General features: G+C 39.8%; 1 protein-coding gene across 1 annotated transcript in view; it reads left to right on the top strand.

Annotated features, from left to right (window-relative positions):
• Positions 1 to 19,831, top strand: part of NUFIP2 (nuclear FMR1 interacting protein 2) — a 38,725-nt gene extending 18,894 nt beyond the window's left edge. The window contains exons 3-4 of the mRNA XM_033184395.1: positions 8,853 to 8,885; positions 12,579 to 19,831. Coding sequence (XP_033040286.1) covers positions 8,853 to 8,885; positions 12,579 to 12,631 — 86 coding nt within the window. The 3' untranslated portion in view covers positions 12,632 to 19,831. The remainder of the gene's footprint in view (positions 1 to 8,852; positions 8,886 to 12,578) is intronic.
• Positions 19,832 to 21,066: the final 1,235 nt, after the last annotated feature.

Here is a 21,066-nt window from a genome sequence, read left to right as displayed (position 1 = left end):
GATAAATTGATTTGGGGGTTCTCAGTTGTGGGAGTCAGTTTGTTTGGCATTATGTTTGATTTATTCTCTATCTCTGGTGGAGCCATTTACTTTAGATGTTAATTTTTAAAAGATGTTCTAGGTTCAGGCGCAGTGGCACATGAAAATCCCAGCACTTTGGGAGGCTGAGGTGGGCGGGTCCCCTGAGGTCACAAGTTTGAGACCAGCGTGGCCAGTGTGGTGAAACCCCGTCTCTACTAAAAATATAAAAATGAGCCAGGCGTAGTAGCGTGCGCCTGTAGTCCCAGCTACTCCGGAGGCTTAGGCAGGAGAATCTCTTGAACCTAGGAGGGCAAGGTTGCTGTGAACCGAGACTGTGCTGCTGCACTCTAGTCTAGTCAGAGCAAGACTATCTCAAAAAACAAGCAAAATGTTCTATTAGCTGAGACAATAGTATTCTTCATATTTAAATGCAAAAAATAAGCTTCTCGTTAGCTTTAGCCCTTTTAGCTTCAGTTGTTTTCCATGAGGGATTTAATAATTAAATGCTGGATCTGTTTGGTTTGGTTATATGAAATTGCTGTTTTTAAGGTCAGAAGTTGAGTGTGAGCAATGCCAAATGGGTCTACCTAATACTGTTTACAGTTATATTATTACTTCCTGGCTGATTTATGAATAGTATTTGTTCAAATTAGTATTTACTTATTGCACCAAGCCCTGTGGGAAGCAGTAGTGATAAATAGATGAAAGGTGAGGGTTTGTGTCATTGAGAAACTTGGTCTAATAGAGAAACACATGGAAAGAAATGTATTACTATTGTTGGCTGGGCACAGTGGCTCACACCTATAATCCCAGCACTTTGGGAGGCCAAGGCTGGCGGATCACTTGAGGTCAGGAGTTAGAGACCACCTTGGCCAACATGGTGAGACCCCCATCTCTCCTAAAAAATATACAAAAATTAGCCGGTCATGGTGGCACGTGCCTGTAGTCCCAGCTACTCAGGAGACTAAGGCAGGAGAATCGCTTGAACCTGAGAGGTGGAGGTTGCAGTGAGCCAAGGTTGTGCCAAATATAGTTGGAACCCCTAAGGTGGGGGCAGGGTAAGGGAAGGGCAGTCAGGATTCCAAAAAGAAGTGGATGTTAGTCTGTTTATTGTGCCCAGATAGTAAGATTACTTTACTTTAGGTGGAGGAAATAATAGTGTTTGAAGATTGCCAGCCATTCAGTTTGTTTAAAGGAAGGTGAATGGTACAAGTTTAAAGTCCTTTATAATTAGATAACTTAGTTATCTAATTAATATGTTGATGTACTAGCTATTGTGTCAGGTGCTAGGAGACACAAATTCAATTTTACAGTGCTAGTAGCTTTTGCTGTGGGCAGTGAGAATCCATTGAAAAGTTTTGAGCAGTGTGGTCACTTTCAGATTTCTATATCTATATTTGAGACGGAATCTCTCTGTGTCACCCAGGCTGGAGTGCTGTGGCGCGATCTCAGCTCACTGCAACCTCTGCCTCCTGGGTTCAGGTGATTCTCTTGTCTTAGCCTCCTGAGTAGCTGGGATTACAGGTGTGCACCACCACGTCCGGCTCATTTTTGTATTCTTAGTAGAGACAGGGTTTCACCAAGTTGGTCAGGCTGGCCTTGAACTCCTGACCGCAAGTGATCCTCTCGCCTCGGCCTCCCAAAGTGCTGGGATTACAGGCATGAGCCACTGCACCTGGCTAACAGATTTATACTTTTAAAGGAAAAGAATGCTTAGCCAGATTGTAGAAGACGGAAAGTGAGGCCTGAGTAATGGCAAAGGAGGCCAGTTAAAAGGCAACTGCATAAAAATTCAGAAGATACTACTGCTTGAGCCTGGGCAATGACATTGGGCTAGAGAAAAAGAGATAGATAACCAGAAAGTTGCAAGTGTCTTACCTTTGGTTAAGATTTACCACAGGTGAACATTGCCTCTGTTTACATTCCTTAGTTTGAATTTCCTTGACTCTACCCACTCTTGTATCTTACACCTTCACTATAACTGTCTTGGGGTCATTCTCTGTTTCTCAAATGTTCCTTGAGTTCCCTTTTCATGTTACATCAATTTCCCTGGATAATCTCGTCCAGTTCTGTTACTATATATACTAGGGTTAAGACTTCTTCAGAGGCCGGGCGTGGTGGCTCACGCCTGTAATCCCAGCACTTTGGGAGGCCGAGGCAGGTGGATCACCTGAGGTCAGGAGTTCGAGACCAGCCTGGCCAGCATGGTGAAACCCTGTTTGTACAAAAAAATACAAAAAGTTAACCGGGTATGGTGGCACATGCCTATAATCCCAGCCGCTTGGGAGACTGGGGCAGGAGAATCACTTGAACCCAGGAGGTGGAGGTTGCAGTGAGCCGAGATCAAGCCATTTCACTCCAGCCTGGGTAACAAGAGTGAAACTCTGTCTCAAAAAAACAAAAAAAAACTTGAGTTCAGACCATATATATTCCATATCATCACTGCAATTCTATATATATTAAATTGAATTCATTCTCTTCCAAAACCTGCTTTTTCTTTCCTGCCCTTAGTGAATTAGCATTAACCCAATTTTTTGTCATTAGATTATATGAGACTAGCCTGGCCAACATGGCGGAACCTGTCTCTACTAAAAATACAAAAATTGGCCAGGTGTGATGGCTCACGCCTGTAATCCCAGCACTTTGGGAGGCCGAGGCGGACAGATCACAAGGTCAGGAGTTCCAAGACCAGCCTGGCCAACATGATAAAACCCCATCTCCACTAAAACTACAAAAATTAGCTGGGTATGGTGACGTGCGCCTATAGTCCCAGCTACTTGGGAGGCTGAGGCAGAAGAATTACTTGAACCCGGGAGGCAGAGGTTGCAGTGAGTGGAGATCTCACTATTACACTCCAGCCTGGGCGACAGAGTGAGATTCTCTCAAAAAAAAAAAAAGAAAGAAAAACAAAGGATCAGTTACTGAGGTGGAGCATCCCAAATCTGAGAATCTAAGATCCAAAATGCTCCAAGATCCGAAATTTTTTCAGTACTGACATGATGTTCAAAAAGGAAATGCTCCTTGTCCAATAATATAATGGAAACATTCCAAAATCTAAAACACTTCTGGTCCCAAACATTTCAGATAAGGATACTGAACTTGTACGTGTATGATGATTTTGTATAATTCAAATTGCCTTCCTTAGCCTTCTTTATACTATTCACTTGCTTTGCTTCTCGGGATAGTCAAAACATTAAGTTACACAAATGAGGGGCCAGGCGCAGTGGGCTAACGCCTGTAATCCCAGCACTTTGGGAGGCCAAGGTGGGCGGATCACAAGGTCAGAGACCATCCTGGCTAACACAGTGAAACCCCATCTCTACTAAAAATACAAAAATTAGCTGGACATGGTGGCAGGCACCTGTAGTCCCAGCTACTTGGGAGGCTGAGGCAGGAGAATGGCGTGAACCCTGGAGGTAGAGCTTGCAGTAAGCCAAGATAGCATCACTGCACTCCAGCCTGGGTGACAGAGCGAGACTCTGTCTCAAAAAAAAAAAAAAAAAACACAACACATTTCATATTTAAACTCTGTGTTGAGACTTAGGTAATCTAAAAGAGGACAGAATGTAATGTCAGCCCTTTCCTATGTGTTCTATCGATAATGTCATTTCATTTTTTTTTTTTTTTGGAGACAGTCACGCTCTGTTGCTCAAGCTGGAATGCAGTGGCGTGATCTGGGCTCACTGCAGTCTCCACCTCCCATGTTCAAGTGATTCTCCTGTCTCAGCCTCCCAAGTAGCTGGGACTACAGGTGCCTGCCACCATGCCCAGCTAACTTTTTTATGTTTTTAGTAGATGTGGTTTTGCCATGTTGGGTCAGGCTGGTCTCGAACTCCTGACCTCAGGTGATCCACCTGCCTTGGTCTCACAAAGTGCTGGGATTATAGGCGTGAGCCACCGCGCCCGGCCATGTCATTTCTTGTTGGTTTTGTTAAGGTTAAGCATAGCATCTATTTGATTCATTTTCCCTTTCTGATCCTAACCTTGTTTGAGTTTCAGGGAAACTTTTAAATTTTGATCAAGGAAATGAAGTTACTAGTAGTGAAAGAAGTAATTAATATTAAATAACAGGAAGGCAAATTGCATTCGGTTCTCAGTTCGGCATTTCTGATAATGCTGATTTCTTTTTTCTTTCTTTTTTTTTTTTTTTGAGATGGAGTCTCACTCTTTTGCCCAGGCTGCAGGGCAATGGCACGAATTCGGCTCACTGCAACCTCCGCCTCCTGTGTTCAAGCGATTTTCCTGCCTCAGCCTCCTCAGTAGCTGGGATTACAAGCATGCGCCACCATGCCTAATTTTTGTATTTTTAGCAGACGGGGTTTCACCATGTTGGCCAGGCTGGTCTCGAACTCCTTACCTTTGTGATCTGCCTGCCTCGGCCTCCCAAAATGCTGAGATTAAAGGTGTGAGCCACCGCACTAGGAATATGCTGATTTATTTCTTGGCTAGAAGTTGGCTTGCTTCATGGCTAGTTTTATAGGTACATCATACATCCCTATTTCCCCCTCAGAAGTCATGATGAAATTCACTACTCTAGAGCTCACATTTAAGGGTAATAACATTTTATCATAAATCATTTTTAAATGTATAGTATTTGAGTAAAACCTTAAGCTGTGGTAAAGAAGTGTCTTCAACTTGTTAAATTGGGTGTTTGCAAATAGTTGTTTTGTCTTCTTTATTCTAAAATGTGTATGTTTGCTTTGTTTTTTAAAGCAATGTGGTTGTTACTGTGACTCTGAAGTGTATTCTCAAAAAAGGGGGAAAGTGCAGGGACGGGTTGAGTTTCCAGTGGGGAAGAAAAAAGGAAATGTTATTTATAGGTGGGTAACATGAAAAGTTGGATTAACTTTTTTTCTTTCTTTTTTTTCTTTTTTATTTATTTTTTAATAATAGAGACAGGGTCTCCCTGTGTTGCCCAGACTGGTCCCTCAACTGATCCTCCTGTCTTGGCCCCCCAAAGTACTGGGATTACAGGCATGAGCCACTACACCCGGACTATCTCTGTTTTTTTCAACATACAACTAAGTATAGATTTATCTTTGCAGTAGACAAAATGAGTATCAAGTTATTACTATATACAAAATTCTTCAGGAGTTTATTGGCTAAAAAATATGAAAATTCTGTGCTTTAACTAAAATAAAATATTGGTTGTATTGAATCAATTTTTTTTGCAGTAGGTCAGCCAAGAGAAGGCTTATATTTGGACTTGTTAAAATAGGCTCTTCTGAAATCCAGAAATTTGTAAGATAATAAAGACCATTTAACTGTTCCTCATTGTTTGAAACTAATGGAATAAGAAATTATATTGAAGTGATAAGTATGATTTCTATGAGTAGAATTCCCGAGCGTCATCCTTTTTTTTTTTTTCCTCCAGATTAGATAGTTCTCCCCTTTTTAGACCTCTCAGGAGAAAGGGAATTTTCCTGCCTTTCTTTGTATAGGTGTCTGTGCAGAGATTTGATGGACATACCATGCCATACAACTAAGCGTGGACAATTGGCAGTTTTTCTTACTTCCAGATTTGGTTTAATCAGGGAATTAGTATGATATATTGAATGGGATTTTATCTGGTTAATTATCTTGTTCATCCTGAATTATTAATTGATCCCAATATATGGATCTGACAAATTTTCAAAAGGCTGAGAGTACTGTAAAAAATACTTTTTAAGGCTGGGCGCGGTGGCTCACGCCTGTAATCCCAGCACTTTGGGAGGCCGAGGCGGGCGGATCACAAGGTCAGGAGATCGAGACCACGGTGAAACCCCATCTCTACTAAAAATACAAAAAATTAGCGATGGCAGGCGCCTGTAGTCCCAGCTACTCAGGAGGCTGAGGCAGGAGAATGGCGTGAACCTGGGAGGCGGAGCTTGCAGTGAGCCGAGATCGTGCCATTGCACTCCAGCCTGGGTGACAGAGCGAGACTCCGTCTCAAAAAAAAAAAAAAGGTCTCAAAAAAAAAAAAAAAAACTTTTTAAAAGTGCCAGACTTGGCTGGGTGCAGTGACTCACACCTGTAATCCTAGCACTTTGGGAGGCTGAGCCGGGTGGATCACGAGGTCAGGAGTTCGAGAGCACCCTGGCTAACACGGTGAAACCCTGTCTCTACTAAAAATACAAAAAATTAGCTGGACGTGGTGGCGGGTGCCCGTAGTCCCAGCTACTCGGGAGGCTGAGGCAGGAGAATGGCATGAACTCGGGAGGCGGAGCTCGCAGTGAGCCGAGATCGTGCCCCTGTGCTCTGGCCTGGGTGACAGAGCAAGACTCTGTCTCAAAAAAAAAAGTGCCAGGCTTAGTGGCTCACGCCTGTAATCCCAGCATTTTGGGAGGCTGAGGTGGGAGGATTGATTGCTTGAGCCCAGGAGTTAAAGACCAGCCTGAGCAACATAGCAAGACCCCATCTCTACAAATGGCATGTGTCTGCAGTCCCAGCTACCTGGGAGGCTGAGGCAGGAGGATCGCTTGAGCCTAGGAGTTTGAGGCTGCAGTGAGCCATGATTATGCCACTGTACTCCAGCCTGGGCTGCAGAGCAAGACCTTGTCCCCCTGCTTACTGCCCCCTGTGCAAAAAAAAGAAAAAAAAATTGGTTTTTAGACACAGTGTTAATTTTTGCTTGGGGAATGGGGAGAGAGATAGGAATATGATTCCACCATTCCCTGCCCCTATTTATACACATACAATCAGAAAATAATAATTTTAGATCTGTATCTTATAGTCCTATGGAGGGATTATGTTGTGCCTTAACTGTAACCCAAGTCTAGATATATCCTATCTTAATGAGTTTTGGTTTTGTTTTTCTTTAATTATAATTGATTGCTGTTAAATTGGAATGTAGTTACACATAATAGTTAAGCAGGGTTAAAATAATCTTTTTGTCGTTTCAAAATGATAGTTTTATTACCACAGAAAGACTACTTATCATTAACGTTTGTTATAGTTCATTTCTATTATGAAGTAGTTTGTGTTAATCTCCAGATAGAATATTTCCTTTCAAGGTCCAATTATTTGGTTCTTGTGTAATATTCAACTACTGTTGACTATATATAGCTGAAGCTTTCATGTGTCACAGGTAGAGTTTTTAACTGCATTCTCTGTATGTCACTATAATTTGGACATGTACATAATTTTCTTATTTTAAGATGCCAAACTAAGCACATTGTAGACATTTTGGATGAAATTGGAACAAACGGGGATTGTGTGCCTTTAATAATAGGTGTGGATTGGCATTTTGACCTTATAGGTTAAAATAAGAGGTGTGGTTAGGGCTGGGCGCGGTGGCTCATGCTTTGGGAGGCTGAGGTGGGCAGAGCACTTGAGGTCGGACCAGCCAGACCAACAAGGAGAAACCCTGTCTCTACTTAAAAAAAAAAAAAAAGAAAAAAAAATTAGCTGGGTGTGGTGGCGCATGCCTGTAATCCTAACTACTTGGGAGGCTGAGGCAGGAGAATCACTTGAACCTGGGAGGCAGAGGTTGCCGCGAGCCGAGATCGCGCCCTTGTGTTCCAGCCTGGGCAACAAGAGTGAAACTCTGTCTCAAAAAAAGCAAGAAGGCCGGGCGCGGTGGCTCAAGCCTGTAATCCCAGCACTTTGGGAGGCCGAGACGGGCGGATCACGAGGTCAGGAGATCGAGACCATCCTGGCTAATATGGTGAAACCCTGTCTCTACTAAAAATACAAAAAACTAGCCGGGCGAGGTGGCAGGCGCCTGTAGTCCCAGCTACTCGGGAGGCTGAGGCAGGAGAATGGCGTAAACCGGGAGGCGGAGCTTGCAGTGAGCTGAGATCCGGCCACTGCACTCCAGCCTGGGCGACAGAGCGAGACTCCGTCTCAATAAAAAAAAAAAAAAAAAAAAAAACAAGAAAGGTGTGGTTTAGAGGTTAGAACCACTTGCCTGAATGGTTAAACTAATTAAGCGTCAATTTTAATTAGTCAAATTTGATGAATGCTTTGTTCAGAAAATTTGGGCACCTCATTGAGGAGTCAATGGATTACCAAGAAATACTCGGTGTTTTTTAAATAATGATGAGCTGTTATGAGAAGTATTATTTTATCTGTAGCATGCTTCTTGCATATCCTTAAAATTTGTGAAGACAAAATTATTCTTGCAGTTTGATTTCAGATAATAATCATCTACATGACACTTAAGAATTATAAGAGCCAGCTGGGCAGGCACAATGGCTCACGCCTGTGATCCCAGCATTTGGGAGACTGAGGTGGGTGGATCACCTGAGGTCAGGAGTTCGAGACCAGCCTGGCCAACGTAGTGAAACCCTGTCTTTACTAAAAGTACAAAAATTAGCTGGGTGTGGTGGCGGGCACCTGTAAACCTAGCTACTCGGGAAGTTGAGACAGGAGAATCACTGGAACCCGGGAGGCAGAGGTTGTAGTGAGCTGAGATCAGGCCACTGCACTCCATCGTGAGCAACAAAGAGCAAAACTCAGTCTCAAAAGAAAAACAAGAATTACAGGAGCCAGGTTCACACCCGAGGCAGGAGGACCAGCTTGGGCAACAGACCCTGTCTCTACCAGAAAAAAAAAAAAAAATTAGCTGGGTGTGATGGCATGCAGCTGTAGTTAAGAGGCTGAGGTGGGAGGATAGCTTGAGCCTAGGAGGAGTTTGAGGCTGCAGTAACAGCAAGACCCTGTCTTTTAAAAAAAAAAAATTATAGGAAAATGTGAATGCTTTGTCTGAGCTTCATAGAATTTTGCCATTTTCAACCCTACCTCCAGTCTGGCGGTAAATCAGCCTAGGATTTTTAGATTTAAAATGAAAAACATAGCTTCAGACTTTGTTCACCAAAACTTAGTATGTAATTCTCTTTTTTTCTTTGCAGAAATGGAATCTATTTGGAATTTGCAGAAGCAAGGTAAGAATGATTAGATTACTTAAAATGTCACCAACAAGTAATCACTGGACATTATTTTTGGGTGGGATTAACAGATGGGTGGTAATTTACCAAATAGACTTTGTATTTTGAGTTATTTAATAACTGCAATCAAAAGGCACTAGCAACTGGGCTGGGCGGCTCATGCCTGTAATCCCAACACTTTGGGAGGCCAAGGTGGGAGGATTACTGAAGTCCAGGAGTTCAAGACCAGCCTGGGGCAGCATAGCCAGACCCCATCTCTTTTTTTTTTTTTTTTTTGAGACAGAATCTTGCTCTGTCGCCCAGGCTGGAGTGCAATGGCGCGATCTCGGCTCACTGCAAGCTTCACCTCCCAGGTTCGTGCCATTCTCCTGCCTCAGCCTCCTGAGTAGCTGGGACTACAGGCGCCTGCCATCACGCCCGGCTAGTTTTTTGTATTTTTAGCAGAGACAGGGTTTCACTGTGTGAGCCCGGGATGGGATGGTCTCGATCTCCTGACCTCGTGATCTGTCCGCCTCGGCCTCCCAAAGTGCTGGGATTACAGGCGTGAGCCACCGTGTCTGGCCGATGGCTCTTATTTTTTAATTAAAAAAAAAAATGTAGGCCAGGCGTGGTGGCTCACGCCTGTAATCCCAGCACTTTGGGAGGCCGAGGCGGGCGGATCACAAGGTCAGGAGATCAAGACCATCCTGGCTAACACGGTGAAACCCCACCTCTACTAAAAATACCAAAAAAAATTCGCCAGGCGTGGTGACAGGTGCCTGTAGTCCCACCTACTCGGGAGGCTGAGGCAGGAGAATGACATGAACCTGGGAGGCAGAGCTTGCAGTGAGCCGAGATCATGCCACTGCACTCCAGCCTGGGCAACAGAGCAAGACTCTGTCTCAAAAAAAAAAAAAAAAAAATGTAGGGCCAGGCGCAGTGGCTCACAAGTGTGATCCCAACACTTTGGGAGGCTGAGGCGGGTGGATCACCCAAGGTCAGGTGTTCAAGACCAGCCTGGCCAACATGGTTAAACCCCATCTTTACTAAAAATACAAAAATTAGCTGGGCATGGTGGCAGGTGCCTATAATCACAGCTACTCGGGAGGCTGAGGCAGGAGAATCGCTTGAACCCAGGAGGCGGAGGTTGCAGTGAGCCGAGATTGTACCATTGCACTCCAGCCTGGACAACAAGAGCGAAACTCCATCTCAAAGAGAAAAAAAAATGATAGTATTAAGAGTGAATATGAAAAAAGAAAAAACAGCTACAAAAAGGTACTACCATACCACGACTGGTGAGGATGGGACAATACTGTAAGTGAAAAAAACAGAGGAAGGTATTCTTTACCTACTAGGTAAAGATACGAATGATTTTTTTTCCCCTCCTGCTTATGAAAGTAAGACAAGCCATAAATGTTTTTAATGTGGGAAACCGACATGAATAAGTATTTCCACTTTGGCTGGCCTTTCTCTGTGTTTGTGTGGTAGACAACAAATAGCCTAAGAACTGAAATTCATAGTTCAGAAAAAGATTAGCTGTTATAGGAACCTTATCTGGGCTGGATATTCTCTGAAAAGATGGTTAAAAATTAAAATAGATTATCCTATGGCCGGGCGCGGTGGCTCAAGCCTGTAATCCCAGCACTTTGGGAGGCCGAGACGGGCGGATCACAAGGTCAGGAGATCGAGACCATCCTGGCGAACACAGTGAAACCCCGTCTCTACTAAAAATACAACAAAAAAAAACTAGCTGGGCTAGGTGGCGGGCGCCTGTAGTCCCAGCTACTTGGGAGGCTGAGGCAGGAGAATGGCGGGAACCCGGGAGGCGGAGCTTGCAGTGAGCTGAGATCCGGCCACTGCACTCCAGCCTGGGCGACAGAGCAAGACTCTGCCTCAAAATAAATAAATAAATAAATAAATAAATAAATAAATAAATAAATAAATAAAACAAAATAAAATAAAATAGATTATCCTGATTATTGTGTACCTTCTTCCTGAATATATTAAAATATGATTATTGTGGAATACATGAAATAAAATGAGAGTTTTGTAGTAGTCACTGACAATAGATTTGGGTTTTTGAACCACGTAACTGAATTGTATCCTATTCCTCATTTACTTTGCTCATTAATACAAGTGCATTTCAGATGGATGTGAAATTCCTAGAATTTCAGAACTTGAAATGTGTAAGATTCTCTTATTTTACGTATTAGGAAAATGAGTTCCAGTGAGGTTCCTATACACTAGAAAGTGGCAGGACTAGAATGTAGGTTCCCCTGATTTCCCAACTTTGCTCTTTCTTCTGGAGTTACTTTCTGTGTATCTTACCAAACAAATGAAAAAAAACGTAGACTAGAAAATACACCCTGCAGGCTGGGCACGGTGGCTCACACTTGTAATCCCAGCACTTTGGGAGGCGGAGGCAGGTGGATCATCTGAGGTTCAGGAGTTCAAGACCAGTCTGGCCAGCATGGTGAAACCCCATTTCTACTAAAACAAAATTAGCCAGGCGTGGTGACACATGCCTGTAAATCCCAGCTACTAGAGAGGCGGAACTAGGAGAATCGCTTGAACATGAGAGATGGAGGTTGCAGTGAGCTGAGATCATGCCATTGCTCTCCAGCCTGGGCAACAAGAACGAAACTTAGCCCCCCAAAAAAGGAAAAGAAAATATACCCGGAAAAGTAGACCTACCTGTCTTTACTGTAAAATGGCCATTAACTCTTTGGAATGAGCATGTTCTTCATGGAGGGTTTCCAGTGGGTGGCCCTAGGAGTCCCAGAAAGGATATTATTATATTATCTCTGGCCTAAACTAGATTGATTGTTAGGCTGAAGTGGACTTGAGTTTTTCCAATACTATTTTCAGGCCTTTAAAATTTTCTATTGAGTAACCAGTTGTATTGACTTGCCTTTTTTTTTTTTTTTTTTTTAAGCATGTATATTTGAAAAAGTTGTTAGGATAGGTAGAAATTACATATGTGTATGTATATATATATATAATAGTATATATATATAATGAAAGCAGTGCCCCTCCAGAAGAGGGGAGCATGCAGCTAAATAGTAAGAATTTAGAATAACTCTGGAGTCTTTGTCCAGACACATTCTAACAGTTTTATATTTTGAATCTGAAAGATCCATAGGCTTTTGTTACTGCTGAGAATAAAGGCTGGTGTTACTGTGGGAAATGGAGTAAGCCTTGATTAGGACTGAATTGGTAGTTTTGCTAATTAATTTAATGTCAAGTTTTTGGTGCCAGGTTTTACTTAGATAGTTCCCACACTGGTTAGAATAAATTTTGACTTCATTTGCTGAGAACAGCAAAAGAAAAATCCAAGTGTTTCTTTTAATATTGGATTATTGGTGACAAGCTTTTTTATTTGGCTGCTGTTTTCAAATACACTGCTTTTGTAATCAGTAGAAGTACATAAAACCCTTATTAAGTTAACTCAACCATCTCTGATCTGTAGGAGTTGAGGCCCTCACTGTCTAGAGGACCCTGTACTTGGAATTCTTTGGAATTCCAAACAGCTACTTCCAGGTTGAGAAACTGGATCATACGTGTGTTAGTACAAAGAGGAAATGGGCTTGAAGTTTTGTTTTCATAAAAAAAGGGGCGATTTAAATGATGATTATTTGGGATTTGTTATTGGAACATGGGTATTTTGATGTTCTAGAACTTATTTTTATTTTTATTTTTTAACCTTTCTAGATCCCAAAAGGATAATCACTTACAATGAAGCCATGGATAGTCCAGATCAATGAAGGACCAGACTGCCTATTCGTAACCTTTCTGCAGCATTAGAGCCATCGTTCATGGGGGACACAAGGCTTTTATGCTCCTAGATCTTCAACGCAGCAGAGGAACCATAAGTAGAATCACAGGATAATATATACAAATATATATATATACATATATATATATATAGTTATTTAAAAAAAGGCAACTGAAAGTAATTAGACTTCTTAAGGAATCAAATTTATTTCAAGAGACTACACATGGTTATTTAATCTCCGGTACTGAATAGGTTTTTTTTCTTCTGTTAGTTTTTGTTTTTAAGTGTGAATGCAAGTGATTAATGAATACAGACTTAACAAGTGTGGTTCTAAAGTTCCTGCTGTCATCAACTTGGGCAACAAATGACCCACTGGAAAGGCAAATCCACTTAAAAGATCTCTGTATCTTGTTCTGTGACTGAAGTGATACACTAATCACGGGGAACCCAGAATGATTCAACATTTTCCCCCACTCCTCCCTTGATCTTTTTGGTTTTACTTTAATTAAGCCCTGCGAGAATGCTGGATAAATGCCTTGAAGTTAGCAGGGTGTATTTTTTTAGCGAATATGATTTGCATGTCTTGCCAGGAGTTAAGCGGCCTCTGTGGGGTATTGGGGGAATACTTTATTTCTTTCCATTTATTTTTTGTGGGTTGGGGATAGGGGAGGGCATTGAAGTTCTACAATTCTGGAATAGTTGATGGTACATAGTTAACTTGGCTTCGGTTACATATTGGGCTTTAACAACTGAAGAATCTATGCGTGTCATTTAAAGAAAAGTTGCAGAACAAGCAATTGGCTTAGATATACAATCTGGAAAAATATTCCTGTGCCCATATTTTAATGTAATTGTATAACTGGGAGCAACAATATATTCTGCTTTTCAACTGTAGGTGCTCCAGACTTGCTCTCTGTCACTAACACTAAATGTGCTGTTTTCCTTGTTTTTCATCAAACATTTAAGACAAACTTAGACCTTTCTGTAAATTCTCTTTTTAATTTCTCAAAAAAATCTAAAAGGGGAAGAAAAAAGTCCATGAAAACTAAAACTTTTCATGTTTTTAGCCAGTGAGAAGGTAATAAACCCTGACTGTAGAAGGTGTGTTTTCATGCAAACTATACTTCTGAGCTTATTAGCTTCTAATTATATCTTAATAAATATATTTTATTACTAGAGCAAGATGGGTTTTTAAGGAAAATAATGTGAAATTCTGGAAATTTTCTTTGGGGCAGAGAAGAGCATTAGCCCTGTCTTATCATTACATTGCCATCCTGTTGCACTGCAGCTTGTGTATAGCATGCTAAAATAAATTTTTGTGTGTGTGTGCAGAAATTAAGGGTCCAATTGAGATTGGGTGATGTTAGTAGCATAATAACAAGTTGTCTGGCCTGACACAGCATCACATCACACACACAGAAATTAGTATATCCATGTATGTCAAATACAGGTTAAAATATCAGGGCATTTATATAAAGAGTTGTAGTCTTCTGATAAAAGTAGACTGGATCCCCTGGAGTATTTGGGGAGAAAGTAACTACTTTTGCTCTACCCCTAGAAATGTCCAGTTTTGAGTGACTGTAGTATGGATGGGTTTTCTTGTTTTGTTGATTATTTGAGGCTTTTAAAACAAGTAGTTCATGAAAGAAGCTGTTGGACTCAACATAGAGTAGAGTAACTATCTTTTTAGTCTGGATTTCTGCCCTGCTTAGATTTTAAAAGTATAAGCATGGATTGCCAATTCCACTTGATGTAAACAAAACTTTTTTTTATACATAATATATATATATATATATAAAATAACTTATTGTATCAGTCCAGGTTCAGAAACTTGTGGTAGGCCAGTTCCAGATAGTTTCATTTCACCTGTAAACTGTATCACTTTTACTGATATTGTAATTTTCAAATGTATAATATGTTTACAGATGTGCCCTGCATTTAGTCTGCCTTGTTCCTATTTTGATTTTTGTTGAGTCTCCTGCCTGCTTGCCAAAAGCTAGGATGCTTCAGGCCCATGTACAATTGAAAGCAGAGGCATCCTTGAGCTTTAAAGCATTGAACAAACTGGAAAATGCAACATACCACATAACTGAAGTGAAAAAAGTCTGTGTTTTTGTGTTTTTTTAAATAAAAATTTTCAAAAAGTTAAAAAAAAAACATAAGGTTGATTAAAGGGAAAAAAGGCTCCAGTTTGTTTTACAGGTTTTAAAGTTCTGCTGTGTGTTCAATTGCCTTGTGTAACCACTTGTCGCCTTAGGGCCAGATTCCCCTCCCCACTCCCCCTTTTTAAATGTCCATTTTGCTTGCCTGGAATTTTAAAGTTCTTTTGTCTCACAACTCACAAGAAACTCTGGGTTTGTGACATACAGAGGTTGAATGAACATATATTTGAAAATGAAAAAAACAAAAAACAAACCCAGCCCCCACCTGAATTGGGCTTTTTAACTTAGAAGCAACGCTTGATTGAACATCTTTAGAAAGCTGTTGCTTTTCTAATTTCTTTCCATATCCCTCAGGCCTCAGTGTTTGGAGAAGCCAAAAAGAATGTATCACTTCTCTGTCTGTCCAAAGGTTTTTTGAGAGTCTCACTTTTAAATGAAACAATGCAACATTTCACTTTGATTTCTCCACTGAAATTTCCTTGATTATATGGTTAGAGGTATGTAGTTAGGAATGTCTGTTAACTTTCTGAGAACCCTAGTGCCCCATCATATTAACTGTCAGTATTTTGGGGGCATTAGGTTAATAGACTTAATTGCCTAGGTACAAGCAGGACTTTGGGACAAATCTCTTTGTGCTGTTTGGTAACACTTAACTCTATTTGTTGCAATCCTTCTCCTTAGGTCCTCACACAATTCCTTACAGAGCACTTATTAAAAAAAAAATCTTAAGAGTTGATCTGTTTTCTGATTATTTTGTGTAAGCTTCTAAACAGACTTCAGCTGTGATTAATTTAGCACATTTAAATAACGTGTTATTGTTTGGTATAAAGAATTTTCCTCCAACTCAGAGTATTAGTACTGTAGCATAAACCAAATACAGTCTAGAGGGGATTTTTAACATCCCTCCATTATAAAGACTGAAAAAGGGGTGTGTGTGTATGTATGTGTATGTGTGTGTTGAGTGTGTGTGAGGAAAAGATGGAGATATTAAAAACTAGTAAATGAATGTGTATAAGACATTAGTATTCAGAGAATGAACTTGTATTTATTTTGTGCCATTTGTTTTCATTACACAGAAAAAAGTCAGGTGGTTTAAATCCTTAAAAGGGTAGTATTGAAAAATGGCACTAAGAATGAAATTATGACCTATTTTTTTAATAGCTATGAAGATACTAATTATGGGTGAAGATTTCTTTTTAAATCTGTTTTGATTATTGTAGGCTTCTGTGTCACATACCACTCTTGTAGGTGTCCTCAATAATCCCTTTTCCCCGCAAAACACACAGGGTGTATTATCTTTTCTTTTTATTCACCCTCACTTTGCTGAACTGAAGTTAATTACATAGCCTTTCTCCTCCTTAGTAATGAACCTTCACATAAAGTGTATTTACAGCATCTATGGTAGCCAGCCCTTTCTCCTCTACTTTCTAGGAGGGGATTAAATTCCAATAACTAGGAATTTAATAACAGATTTTTTTTTCTTTGAAATAAATGGCCAGAGAGTTTCTCCATTTTAGAATTTTGCTGTCTTCCTTAGTCATCTGCTTACCTAGTCATTACTCATCTGCAGAAACTTCATAAAGGAAAAGTGCTGCATTGTTTTACAAATAACAGTTTTAGGGAAAACCTCAACTATGGGAGTTGTCCACAATACAAAATTTTCAAAAAACATTACATAGCGGTAATTTCATACTTGGTTGTTAGACTTGTTGCTTCCCCACATCAGAGGCATCTAATGATTTATCTTTTGTAATTGCTGTAAACTTTTTAAAATAAAGCCATTTAGTGTGAAATTGTCAGGTATCAAATGGCTATTGGAAAGGGACTTTACTCAATTTTAATTCCGCTGTAAATAAGGAGGGAGTCATTCCTGTGAGGGTCTCTTCAGAGAAATAGGTTAAAAGTCCAATTTCCAGGTATTATGAGTATAGTTATGCCACTGGGCCATATCCTCAAATAACAACAGCTGATCCCTCTTGTATAAATATGTTAACTGTGCAGAACAGTTATGCTATAGGACAAATACAATGGTCTTTAGGATCAGATCGGTTGATGCCACACCAGTCAAGGTAGAGTCTGATAGGGCAGTATCTTAATAACCCTACCCATGACTTAACTGTTGGTTTTGAAAGGAAAAGTTAGGATTTGCTCTCTTCCCCTTCACCCCCACAAAATTTTGGTAATTTGTTTAAAAGGGAGAGGCAGAGAAAAAGATTAGAAGCATAAATAGCTGCTCTAAGTTTGCCAGAGGCACATAGCTTAACATTAGTTCTTAATATCGATGTTATTTTTACTAATTAATCAACAGAGCACCAAGATTCTTTCATGGTGAAAAAGGTGGGCTTCTGTTTTGGTATTTTAAAATGTTTCTTTTAAAATATGTATCACCTGTGTGAGAACCGGGACCACCTGGGAGAGTGATGAATCATTGGCTCTACTCAAAAGCATTGCTTTACTGAGTTTTAAATTTCACACCGTTTTGCTGCTCAAGAAAGGTCTTAAAGTAGTTAAAGGATGCCAGCAATAGTCTGAATAGAATTTTCGGTTGTCTGCATAATAAAAACACCCAGTGCAGCATGATTGGAATATTGCTTTTGCATTACTGGCAATGGTACATCAGTTATGGGCTAGAAATTATGGAACAGCCATCCTGGGATGCTGATTCAGACTTCCCTATTTATCCATACAATTTTGTTACGTCCAGAGTTCTAAAGCCGTTTTGTAATACTGCAGTATCCCCTCCCCCCTCCTTTTTTTTTTTTTTTGAGACGGACTCTGTTGCCCAGACTGGAGTACAGTGGTGCAATCTTGGCTCACTGCAACCTCCACTCTCTTGGTTCAAGCAATTCCCCTGCCTCAGCCTCCCGAGTAGCTGGGATTACAGGCGCACAACACCATACCAGGCTAATTTGTATTCTTAGTAGAGATGGGGTTTCACCATGTTGGCCAGACTGGTCTCGAACTCCTGACCTTAGGCAGTCTGCCCGCCTCGGCCTCCCAATGTGCTGGGATTACAGGCAGGTGTGAGCCACCGTGCCCGGCCAAGTATCCCTTTTCTACAGCCTTACTAAACTAGCTACAAACATTTATTTTCCAATTTAGTTTTACTTTCAGTGCATATCAAAGTTATACTCTTCAGACCAACAAACTTGAGGGCAAATTATATAGCTTTCCATATACCCTTTTTTCCTCAGGTGCTAATCAAAGGCTCTGAAAATGGATACTGCTTTAGTAATGTCTGCTTTATTCTTAAAATGCTTATTTCTTTTGCTAGATGTAAAGATTTGGTGTTAACAAAAGTGGTTTTAATATGTAAATATGAATGAATGCCTTTAGTTTACCCTGTTTGTCTATTATTATTAGTCTGTTTTCATTTATCCTTCATAGAGGAGGATCCATTCTTGATCTTGAATACATTTCATTAGATATTGTTGCATTTTAAGAATGAAAATACAACTGTTTTCTGTCTTAGATTAATCCTGCTGCTGCTATGAGAAACTGAAAATCAAGAATGTGATGCACTTTTTACATTACTATATACCATACATATACCATAGGTTGCTTTGATACCTTTACTGTAGCACAGCCACTAACAAGAGTGAGTGAATTATAAAATTCTCTTTGGGAGGGAATCAGTAGAAGTAACTAATTCTTAGCTGATATTGGCCTATGAAGGACAATAACTTAGGAATATAAGAATTCTGTTAATAGTACACTTTTTGGCCTTAAATGTCTTCTACTACTGAAAATAGTTTAAATCTTAGCTTTGTTTCTATTACTCCCTCTCTCTGCCTCAGAAAGAGGAATTGGGAAGAATGGCTTAAAGGATGTGGTGTCATTGATTTGTTGCTGATCTTTTAGAAAACTTTTGTCTATGTAAGCTGGGAACTTAATTTTGTTTGTATATAGAGAAGAAAGAATGCTGCCCTGAACCAATCAGATTTATTTTAAATCAAATCAATCAAAACTCCAACTATTCTGTTTCTCTTGTCTTTTTACATAGCAAAGGAAAACTTTAGTAAGAATGCTACTTGACAAGAAGAAAAGTCCTTTCTCAAGCACATACCCAAACTTGAAGGTGGTGATTGAACCCAAAATAATGGGTGGGAAACACCAAATGAGGTGGAGGAATATGAGAAAGATGTGTGGGCCAAAGCTATCGGGTTATATTTTGATGTTGCCAATATCGCAAAGCCAAAATTTTAATTTGCTTATTTAATATATTTGTTGGCCAGAGATCTATTTTTATATCAATGTGCCTTGCATGTATATTAAAAAAAAAAGAATTGGAAAGGCCATGTAGTAATGCCTGAGATAGTTGATGGTTCTTACCACCTCACTAATTTTTATGCAGTATGAAATGCTCATTCTATTGCCCAACTGGTGCTCTCTGTTTAAAGTTATAGATCTTGTCAAACTGGAACTATTTTATAAGCTGGGGAAGTGATTTACTTTTTTTGTTGTATCTTTTTTGTTCTTAATCTGTTAGTGGCTGTCCTGTAGTGGGAAATAGTTAAAGGATTCTTCACTCCCTTTTCTTCTCCCTTCAGCACCTTCTTCAAGTAAACATTTCTTCTGTGCTTTGAAAAAAGTTTCAGCTTGCTGTCTCTTTTAGTGTTTTAAAGAAGTGTTATACAAAGCATTGTTTGCAAAATGTAGGGAGATAATGGAGTCCACTTTAATTTGGAATTCTGCGTGAGCTATGATCCAAGTTATCAGCTCTTTCCAACTTTAAAAATTTTGTTAAAAGCACCTTGCTTAGAAAATTTAAAATATTTATGTCTGCAACAATTGTCTCAAAAGAATAAACTGTGCAATTCTTGTCATTAAAAAAAAAAAAAAGATATGAATTCTCCCTAATGTGACTTGTTAGTTTCTCTCTGTATTTCCTGCCAGTGTAAATGTGAAAGCTTTGCTTGCATTACGTTTTAGAAATGCATTTTGCACACTCGAATTTTGCCGAAGCTCCGTGAAAAGGTTAGATCTAAGTAGATGAATAAAGCTATGCACATGTTTTGAAAGTTTAATTTGTGTGTCATTACCAAAAGTGACCGATTTGTCCTTATTACTTTGCTGTTCTTAGCTTTACCATCTTTGGAAACTTGGCTCAAAGTTATATAGGTCTGGGCTGGCTCATCAGTGGAACTAGGAGAGAGGAAAACTGGCACCTATTTTAATAAAGTTCAATTTAAACGAGAGCTTGACTTGTATCTATTAAAGGGCTTTTCTTGAAACAGGGCAGTTTTATCAGCTTTACAAATCATTGGATGCTTTTCCTTAGTAATATTTTGGTTTATTTGATCAAATAGAAATGGAAAGTAATTCAAACTGAAAGACCCTTTTTTGTCACATGGAACTTGGAGACAATTTTATGTCTTAAAGCTGGTTTAAAGGTAGGATGGCCTTTTACCTTTATTGCTTTTGCATAAATTTGGTTTACTGAATTGACTGGCTTGAGATTAGAATTATTCAGTTGTTTGTAAGATCAAAGCACAGGTGGTTTTAAAGATAACATGTATCTTTTAAAAAATTGCCCAAGCTGATTAGAACAAATTTAGAAATTGGGTACATTTGGTTCAAGTGCTGCAGTGTGCATGTACTAAATAGCTTTACTTTGTGTGTATGTGTACTTATAATGTATAGATGTACTGCCCAGGTTTTGTCAAATCTTTTTTGAAGCTTTTTTTTTAATTGCTTCAGGACTTTTGTAGGAGAGGCTAATATGTTTAAGTAGAAGATATTACTGATGGTATTTTCCCCGTGTTCCTACATATAAAATAAATATTTCCATTTTATAGCTTTTTCAACGTACAGAAGAGGGTTACTTCTTCATCAAGTATGTTGCCTTTGAGGACACAGCAAAACCCTTCTATATGTATCTTCATTGATAGTGGCAGTTAAAAACGAAGTCATCCAGTTAAGACTCGAAAGGTGACCCATAATTAATTGCATGGCCTTAAAAGGCAGAAATACAGGAGTGTAGCAAACATCATCTTAGATGGCTATGGTTCCTCTTCCGCATCTGTCAGTAGTTCACTTATGTTCAGTCTTAGAACCTATTGGAAAAGCAAAATAATTTCTCTGTCTTGTGCAGAGGCACTTAGGAGCTGAGTTACATCTTAATCTAGGGGAATGGATGATAAATGGAGTACAGTTACGTTAAAGGATGTTTTCCCTTCCCCCCTCAAAAAAAGTTTCAATGTTTGTTTTGCCCAGTCAAAAATATAGGTCTTTTCTAGATATAAGAACAGTGACCAGAAAT

Source organism: Trachypithecus francoisi, unplaced genomic scaffold (assembly GCF_009764315.1).
Source record: "Trachypithecus francoisi isolate TF-2019V2 unplaced genomic scaffold, Tfra_2.0 Lachesis_group20, whole genome shotgun sequence".
NCBI lineage: Eukaryota > Metazoa > Chordata > Mammalia > Primates > Cercopithecidae > Trachypithecus > Trachypithecus francoisi.
Note: the sequence above shows the minus strand (reverse complement) of the source record. Positions and strands in the feature narration are given on the sequence as shown.